The sequence below is a fragment of the Drosophila navojoa genome, chromosome 4 (genome assembly GCF_054131105.1).
Source record: "Drosophila navojoa isolate 15081-1374.11 chromosome 4, UAZ_NAV_1.0, whole genome shotgun sequence".
NCBI classification, from domain to species: domain Eukaryota; kingdom Metazoa; phylum Arthropoda; class Insecta; order Diptera; family Drosophilidae; genus Drosophila; species Drosophila navojoa.
Window position 1 is genome coordinate 21,156,989 of NC_142892.1, and position 9,743 is coordinate 21,166,731.

At 48.6% G+C, this 9,743-nt stretch overlaps 2 protein-coding genes across 2 annotated transcripts; one reads left to right on the forward strand and one right to left on the reverse strand.

Annotated features, from left to right (window-relative positions):
- Positions 1–331: 331 nt before the first annotated feature.
- Positions 332–7,786, reverse strand: LOC149091498 (mediator of RNA polymerase II transcription subunit 1-like). The gene is made up of 4 exons (XM_089260019.1): positions 7,649–7,786; positions 6,230–7,585; positions 4,309–6,167; positions 332–3,617 (listed from the first exon to the last, which is right to left on the reverse strand). The coding sequence occupies exons 1-4, from the start codon at positions 7,680–7,682 to the stop codon at positions 2,367–2,369; spliced, it is 4,500 nt and encodes a 1,499-aa protein (XP_089116145.1). The 5' UTR covers positions 7,683–7,786; the 3' UTR covers positions 332–2,366.
- Adsl (adenylosuccinate lyase) lies at positions 386–1,909 on the forward strand. Its single transcript, XM_018102516.3, has one exon. The coding sequence runs from the start codon at positions 386–388 to the stop codon at positions 1,829–1,831; it is 1,446 nt and encodes a 481-aa protein (XP_017958005.1). The 3' UTR covers positions 1,832–1,909.
- Positions 7,787–9,743: the final 1,957 nt, after the last annotated feature.

Genomic DNA, 9,743 nt, shown 5'->3' on the forward strand with positions numbered 1-9,743 from the left:
TGAAGCACACCTATGTGCCATTTGTCCTGCTCTCTCTCGCTCTCTATGGTCTCTAAAATCATCACTTATGTTAGAAATGTTAGAGTTTTACTATTTATTTATGGGAAAGATATGAAAGTGTTGATGCGCGTAAATAGTTAATAGTATTAACCTTTTCCATTAATAAGAAAAGTTTTTAAATCGAGCGCCAAGTGAAGAATGAATATACTAAATACAATTGTTGAATAAACCACTGATATATCGATGTGACAAGTTTATTGCTCTGGTAACACTGAGAGCGGAATGCGCAACATGTGGTATTTTTTTCTGATTAGTAGGAAATCTTTATTTGTGCGAGGTGGTGTTGTGGTTGATCCGCTGAATAGTCAGAAAAATAATTAGAAAAATGTCTGCCAGTTACGAAGGATACAAGTCTCCTCTGAGCACACGATATGCCAGCAAGGAGATGCAGTTTCTGTTCAGTGATCAGAACAAGTTCTCGACCTGGCGGCAGCTCTGGGTTTGGCTGGCCAAGGCGGAACATTCACTTGGCCTAGACATTACCGAAGAGCAGATAGCTCAGATGGAGCAACACATAAAGGACATTGATTTCGAGGCGGCAGCCGCCGAGGAGCGTCTCACCAGGCACGATGTCATGGCGCACGTACATGTTTTTGCCAAGCAATGCCCGGTTGCTGCGCCGGTCATCCACCTGGGTGCCACCTCCTGCTACGTAGGTGACAACACGGATCTCATTGTACTGCGCGATGCACTCAAACTGCTGTTGCCGCGCGTGGCTACCGTTGTGGGACGCCTGCAGCAATTCGCTGAGACCTACAAAACTCTGCCGACACTGGGATTCACGCATCTGCAGCCGGCACAGCTGACTACAGTTGGCAAACGCGCCTGCCTGTGGATCCAGGACCTGCTCATGGACGAGCGTGCTCTGCGTCGCTGTCTTGAGGATCTTCGCTTTCGCGGTGTAAAGGGCACCACTGGCACACAGGCTTCATTCCTGGAACTCTTCAACGGCGACAGCCAGAAGGTAAAGCAACTGGACAAGCTGGTCACCCAGTTGGCGGGCTTCAGTAAGCCGTACGCCGTCACCGGGCAGACATATTCGCGCAAGGTGGACGTCGAAGTGATGGCTGCGCTCGCCAGCCTGGGCACCACTATTCATAAGATGTGCTCTGACCTGCGCATTCTTGCGTCACGCAAAGAACTGGAGGAGCCATTCGAAAGCACCCAGATTGGGTCCTCGGCAATGCCCTATAAACGCAATCCGATGCGCTCGGAGCGCTGCTGCGCCCTGGCTCGTCACCTAATCACATTGTTCAGCAATGCCGCAAATACGCACGCCACGCAGTGGCTGGAGCGCACCCTGGATGACTCGGCAAATAGGCGACTGACCTTGTCGGAGGGCTTCTTGGCTGCTGATGCAGCTCTGCTCACGCTGCTGAATATCTCCCAAGGCCTGGTGGTCTATCCGAAAGTCATAGAGCGTCACATTGCCCAGGAGCTGCCCTTTATGTCCACAGAGAACATTATCATGGCAATGGTGAAAGCTGGCGGAGACCGCCAAGTGTGCCACGAGAAGATCCGAGTTCTGTCCCAAGAGGCTGGTGCTCAGGTTAAGCAGTATGGCAAGGACAATGATCTGATAAGCCGCGTGCGCAGTGATGCCTACTTTGCACCCATTCTGGATCAGTTGGACCACATACTGGACGCGCGCACCTTCACGGGTCGTGCCAGCGAGCAGGTGGACGAATTCATCGCCGAGGAGGTGCAGCCCGTACTGGCCCTCTACAGCGACGCCCTGAAGAGCGTTCAGGATGTCCAGCTCAATATCTAATATACGCATAAGCAATTATTGCATCATTTATTAGGCCTTTAAGCTCAAAGCATTTGAATACATTCGCATATTCTATTATGACGTATCTGTTTCATTGATCGACCGCCCTGCACCTCCCCTCGATTGGGGTTATCTCGGCAGTTCTTTGACCCGCAGACCCCGATGCAATTCCTATTTGCTTCGCATGTGTCTGACGTGATCAAAACCACAGGCCTCCAGCGTTGATTCGCAAACCGCATCAGATAACCCTCGCATTTGTTTACACATTCTCTCTTCCCAGTCTAGAGCATACCTAAACCGTTATTTTGATGCCTATTGACACTACTAGGTATCTATATAGTCAAAGCATGTAAAGCTATATTAAATAATGCAGCATTTTATTTAGTTAAGGCAGTCATTTGACACGCCCATCCATACTTAACAAACATTTAAGACTATGAAAGAACAGCTCATTGTCAGAGTACAGCCGAAGGCCTTTAACACATTAATTGAACTAAGTTTGGATTGCAGAGAGATGTTGAATCAGCTCGATCTGTCATTCGCCGGCCAAGCTGGCAAGCAGCTCCTCGTCGATGCCATCACCTGATCCCATTGTGCCACTGCTTCCTAGAGTGAGCAGCAAATCGCTCGCTGCGGAGGGACCTGTCGAAGGCTTCTGCCCTCCACTACTGATATTGGACGTGGATGTGGACGTGGAGGTTAAGCTGGACGCCAGGGCACTTAAGTCCGCGTTAAGCTGCTGCTGCTGTTGTTCCAAGGAGGAGACTGAAGACGAAGACGAAGCTGATGTGCCTGTTGCTAACGCCGAGTCTGTGGTGCTAGAAGTCTGCCCACCTCCGCCATTGTTGCCGCTTGGCCGCTGAGACAATTTGGGTATCTGAAACTTGTTGTGCAGTCCCTTGATGAAACCCTCCATGCTGGCTGCCATGGTGGGCGAGGCGTACTGCAGAATTGTCATCATGTCTGTGTGGTGATCGAAGCGAGGTGGTGGCTGTGACATTGATCCACTCAAGGCCGCTGGTGACATTCTGCCCGCTCCCCCTCCAGGCCCTAATCCTGATGATGACTTCCGCTGCGATCCACCTCCACTGCCACCACTAGTTCCCGGACTGCACATACTGGGTCGGCGCTTGGGCACACTGTGTTCCTGGAAAGAGTTGGTGCTGTTGCTCTTCGTTAGTGGCAAGCCACCGCCTAGCGATGCAGATCCGCCAAGTTTGCTGCTCAAGTTTCCAGAGGAGTTGGCCTTCTGGAAGAGGTGTTTGCTGGACCCAGAACCGCTTGCCCCTGTGCTCGAAGCTGATGAAAGTCCCTTCTTCGAGGCTGGTCCGCTGTTGACGCCTGGCTTTAGGCCCGTGTGCTGCTTCTTGCTGCCTGTTGAAGACGACGTGGACGAGGGCGCAGATGCGGATGCGGACGCAGATGATCCCGTCGCTCCACCCTTGCTTTCTCTCTTTCCGCTGCTCGTTTTATTGATGGTTAGTTTGAGGCCCTCCTGGCTGCTCGGCTTCACCATGTACCCCGTGGAGAGCCCAGAGACTGCTCCCGCACTGGCGCTGCTGCTAGTACAACTGGAGCTGTCGGTGCTATGTGGCGCTGCTCGCTGCGGCTGCTGCTGCTGCTGCTGCTGCTGTGCCGTTGCTGCTATTGCTGCTGCTGTTGCATGTGCTGCTCCCACTGCTGCTCCCGCCTCCACCACTGCTGTTGCGGTGCCCAAGGAATCCGCTACTGTTGTTGTGGTTTGGATGGTTGCCGTCGAAGCTGCCGTCGACGTCATCAAACTAACCTGACAAAGGAAGCGCGTGGTTGTGTGCGTGTGTGGGTGTTTGTGTGTGTGTGTGTGTGAAGACAAACAAATGAAAAACGAACCGAGAACGCAAATTAAAGCAATCAAAAAGTAGCACAGTGTCGATTGAGGGTTAAGGTCCCGAGTCATGCCAGGACCGCAGCAAGTGTGCAGGAAGGGCGAAACAGAAAGTAACTCGTTAGTATAAAGTTTGCCAGAGGTATATAAGGAATACTCGAAAGAATACCAGATAAGAGTAATCTCTCAAAATGGAAATAATAATATAGTCGAAATCGAACCTAAACGTGCAAGTAGATTACATACAAGAAGATTCTCTTTAGGACTACTTAAGCATAGAGCCCATCACGGGGATTATTAAGATCAAATAACACGGTTGCACTTAGAAAATAGGTAATAAAAGTAAATATATTTACAAACAGAACATACAGTAGATCAGATAAAAATAAGGAACAAAAACTACAGCAGTGACAGCGCATTAATTATAATAATAAGTAATATAAGACTATAATTATTCGTTTTATATTTTGCACTCCGATCAGAGTTTTAGTTGTATGCAAAAATGGAAACAGATAATCAACTAGGGGTTAGAGGTGCAGGTGGGGTGGGGGTTGAGTTGGAAGCGGAGGTGGGCACACAACGAGAGCTACTCATAAATTGAAAACGGACTTACCGCACCTACCGCTCCCGCAGCTGCGCCCAATCCCGATCCCACTCCCGCTCCCGTCATTCCCTTGCGCAGTGCATTCAGCTCCAAGGCGGCCACGGCTGGGGCCCCATAGCTGCTCAGATTCCCACCTGCAGCCAGATGCGATAAACTGGCCACAGGTGACTTCAGTTGCTGTTGCTGCTGCTGCTGTTGTTGCTGTTGCTGTTGCTGGGAGCTCTTGAGTGCAGCTACTGCAGCTGCCACCCCCGGTGGGGCAGCAGATGTTGAGCTGCTGGCGATGGACTTGTCCTTTTTTATAGTCGCGGGCAACTGGCTGCTGCTGGCCAGCGGAGGCACGGGCCGCAGCATAGACGGATTTCCACTTGACCCTAAGTTAGAGCCAGAGCCACCAGTGGACAAGGGAATGTTGGAGCCGCCTCCACCTCCCGAGATGGATTTTTCACCCTTGGGACTGAGGCTCAGACCGGTGGCCGCTGTTGCACTCTTGAGAGTGGACATGCTCGGCTTGCCAGAGGATCCGTGCTTGGGCGAGAGCGTCCCGAACGGCGACTTAGGGCTGTTCGAGGCCGTGTTACTGCTGCTGTTGTGCTTTGGGCTGCTGTACACGGGGGAATGCTTGGGACTTGGGCGAGCTGACGGTTGGCCGGCCATCAGGCCCAAGGCAGCTGCAGCCGAGGCACTGCTTCCCTTGGGCGAGGATGAAGATGAGGTTGAGGGCGACGAGAACTTGCGCGCAACTCCAGCCCCTGCTGAGGCGTCCGTCATCCCGCCAGAAGCTGGCGAGTTCTGACGCGAATACACCTTTTCTGGAGGCCCCATGGGCGAGTCGTCCCGCTTCTTCTTGCGCTTCTTTTCCTTCTGTGCGTCGCTGGAGGCGCTGCTGCCGGTGCCGCTGCTCGAGCTCGAAGAGGAGGTGCCCTCGTGGGGTCGCTTGGTAGCACCTCCACTGGGGATCGGCTTCTTCGCCTCCTTGCCCGCCTCTTTGGCACCTCCAGTGATAGGTGTGATGGTGATTGTTGTAGCTGGAGACCCCGTGCTCGGTGTGGCGCCCACACTCGGCGGCGCATTCAGTGGTATGATCTCGATGCCGCCCGTGCGCTGCACGTCCACTTGTTGCTGTTGCTGTTGCTGTACTGGAGATTTGCCATCGCCAGCAATGGGCGTGATGCTGACGCAGTGCTTCAGGTTGGGCGTTTTATCTTTCCAGATATTTTTGTACTTGTCGGCGATCTCATGCTCGGTGGCCTTGGATTCCAGCCCAGAGCTGGAGGGGAGGACAGGGCTGCTTCCTCCACTGGACTGCGGATCGGTCTCACGTTTCAAATTAATGAGGCCTGCAATAGCAGCTGCAGCTGAAGTAGACGCAGCGAATGCATCTGCCAGGGATCGCACCTTAGAGTCCATTTTGAGATTGGCAAGACTACTAAATCCGCCGCCAGTTCCACTGCCGCCCTCGCCAGTTGCATCAATTGCGAACTGTCCGAAGTTGCTTGTTCCATGCATCCCGCCGCCTCCTCCGCCAACACCACCTCCTGTTCCACTAAATCCACCCGGTGCGCCACTCCCGGTGCCAGCGCCTGGGGCCAAGTTGCCGTGCATCTTCTTCTGATGTTCCTCATCCCAGCACTTAAGCAGCTTGTATATAACCATCGGAATTGAGAGCACCTGTCGCACTGTCCTGGTGAGCTTTTCGGAGAGCGCTTCGTATTCGTCATTGACGGAGTAAATGGTGCAGGTCGCCTGGCCGTCATCTAGCATAAAGTCAACTGTGGCCAGCGACTCCTCGTACGGATGCTGCAGTTCCACTGTGATCAGACTGAGCGAAACAGCAGTTACCTCCAAGATGACGGTGCTGTCCATGTCTGTAACAAAGATTCTCGGATATTAGATTATTGCTATTCAATTTCGTAGAGTTTCTACCCACCATTGTACTGCTTCTGTTGCTCCCTGATGCAGCTGGAGAGGAGCGTGTAGAACAGCGCCTGTTTTTTGAGGAACGCGATTATTTTCGGTACTTGCGCAGGCTCCGTGAATGGTAGGGACGAGATCATGGTGCCCTTCAGCCTACGGTTGTCCGTGAAAAAGTAGCAGTGCGTCTCCTTGGGCAGATTCACATACAGGCCCTTCTGGGTGTTCTTGATCAACTGCCTGGAGGCTGTTTGCACAATTAGATTCATTACTGTTGTCGTTTCCTCGTTTGCATTGCTTGTGAGGCCCGGCAGGCCCAGAGCTCGCAGAGACGCAATGCAGACGGGCATCGGCTTGCTGAGGCGCAGGACATAGGTGGCCGGCATCAGCATTGAGTTGTTCTGCGTGAGCGGCTCATAGACGGGTTGCTCCAGAGCCAATCCAGCCTCGTTAGTGATGCTGACAATCGGCAGAATTTGCAGCTTATTCGCAGAGGAGGCCTCAAGATTCAGCGTGACGCTGAGCCCGTTGGGGCTTTTTATGACCTGCTCAATGCTCAGATCTCTGCTCGCGGTTCCGCTGCTAGTGGGCACTTTCTCGCCCTTCACCTTTTTGTCGATCAGGTGAAGGGGCGGACAGAAGTAAGTCAGCTTCATCGGGTGCCCACCTCGTCGCTGCAGGACCAAACCCACCGAGGAGTTATTCATGATGTGGTAGCTATCATTGCTGCTGCTGAGCTGTTGCTGCAGCTGCAGCTGTTGCTGATAGAGGCTGAAAATGTCAGTTTCCATGGCCTGCAGCGCGACGAAGGCTTTCTTCTTGACTTTCGGTTCCGCGTTCAATTGGTAAATGGAAGAGAGACCCTCGAGTTGTACTGTGAAGTCAGCGAAGTCGCCTGCCTTCAGGCAATTCAGCAACTCTGTGGAGCTGGCACTGGAATTCGACTGCTGGTCAATTTTGCACTCATGGTGCACCTTGACATCGCTGAGGTTACCACTGGCATCCAGCAGGATCTCCACGTAGAACATGTCTGTGGAAATGAATAGCGTTTGCTGGTCCTCCATGAATTTGAGGCCCAGCTGGCGAGATAGACTCTCCAACCGCTCTACAAGACCGTGCCGCGACGTGACTTTGATGTAGTGCTGCAGTTTATCCAATGCCGACTGCAGCGCTGCCTTGCAGAGCGGGTCAAGCGGATAGTGCTTCTCTATGAAGTACATGCGCACCGATTTCTTGATTTCGTCGTAGCTCTTTGGCTTGTTGCGGTACTTGGCGCGTAGCTTCTCCATCAGCGTCTCCTGTTGCATTTGCTTGTTCTTTTGCTCAATGCTCGGTATGGAGATTGTGAGGGGTGCATGGCCGCTATAGCCGGCTGCGTGGATGAGCGTAAATTATACGAAAACACGTTGCACTGATTTGAAATTATAGCACTTACCTCCTCCACTGTTTTTTGTGTGACTCCCACTCATTTTTGTTTAATTTCAAATCAACAGTCAGTAATAATTAATAGATTTTACACATCCAAATTGCTTTCTGCGTCCATTTTTTCCTTCTTAGCCAATGCTGTGCAGAATGATTGCCATTCACTACGAATAGTTCATTTTTCTGAACTAGTTCACCGGTAAAGTATGTATATCGATATGTGGATTTTAAATTGTAACGTGTATATATATTTTTTTTGTATTCAGCTAACCATACATATTATTTATTCTCTACGTTGGTAGTAAGGTAAATTATTAAATTTAATTGAAATAACAAGTAATTTAAATTAATATTTAAGAATTGATAACCATTATTTGATCTTAGAATAAATAATAATGTAGAATTTTATTAATGATATCTGATGGTAATTTTTAGAATCCTTGTAATTCATATGATTTAGAGGGTATGATTTAAGTATATGAAACCATGCAGCAGTAATCCCGACGGCAGGAATCACAGATTCCCTCACTTTTTACTACCACAATAGGGACACACGAAGTAGCTACGTTAACTTCATTAGGCTCGAACAGGAGAGTAACCTTCTAGCAGGTTGTCTTCTCCTTCCGCTCGCTTACCGGAAGCAGCGTCAAATAACCTAACTGCCAAAACAAGTAGCTTCACTCATAATTCAATTGCCTTCCGGCTTCCAGTCCAACCCCGCATTCAACATGCTCAGATGCTTACACACATCATCATCTTTGACATACGCTCTGCGCCATTCGATTTCATTTTTTATTTACAATTGCTTTATTGCATTTTCAATTTAAATTTGAAGGCTGAGTTGGTCGACAGGCCGCCCGTCTGGTTTCATTACCGCATGAATGAGGCATGAAAGCCAAAAAGCCGAAAAGCCAACCACATTAACAATTTAATGAGTACTTATGCCTTGCCGCTTGCCACTTGCCTAGTCAATCAATGGCTGTACAATTGGCCTGCTCGCGTGGCTTGCTGCTGTTATATAAATCAGATATTTTCAAATTTGCCGGCTGTCAATTTGTGTCGAGCCTGTAAAATATATTTGTTTTAAATGTAAATATACTTAAAGTATATATTTTACAGGGTTTTTTATGTAGGGTATCAAGAGTGCAGCGCTGCTTCTGATTCACACTTCAATTAGCTCACAAAAAAGTCAATGTAGAGATAGATAACCAACACAAATCACAAATGAAATGCTTCAGCTGCTTCAGCTGCTCCCCTGCTGACAGCAGCATCCAATTTAACTTGATTAACGCAATCATGTGCATAATTTGGCCTGGCTGGAGCTCCGCTCAGATTTAATATGGCCCTGGCCAAATATTTCCTTAAAGTTGTAGCAACCTCATCGGTTCAGCATTAGGCCAGCGCCACGCCCCTACCCTTTGCTGTCTCGCACAAAGCCAACAAACAAGACCCAATTTACATAGAATAGCTAGCGATTATCGCATCAACCTCGCCTTATGGCTGCCACAAAGTGCGCTTGCAGCGTTTTTAATATGCCCCAAAATTTGCATTATGCGGCTGCAATACAGCCGTAGCCGTGCTCCAAAACCACCCGCCTAGAGATGGCCCTTTGAGGCCATTTTCTAATCGAAAAAGTGCCTTTATTTTTATTGTATTATATTCACTTATATAATATTTGTGTATTGCAGTCATGGTTTATATAATAATATATTAACTATTTAATTTCAGGCCTAGTATTTCTAAACTGCTACATACCTTAAAAAAATATACCTTGTTAATATATATAGCATATAACAGCATGTTTATAATTGAAATAGGTCAACTTGAATTCTGGCTAAATATGATCTTTACGGATTTTCAATTTATCATATAAATTAAATTGATAATAAGTTAATAAGCTATTATGTATATTTATTATATGTATTTTTTCAATAAAAATCCTTAATACATTTCTCATACTTAGCAACTCCAGTATATAACATTATATCTATTAAAAATGGATTTTAAAATTTTATGAAAATAAATACAAAATCATAAAAAATTGCCAATCAGTATTCACATTTAAATTTTTGGATTATATAATTTCTTTGGAAATTCCAGTAAGTATA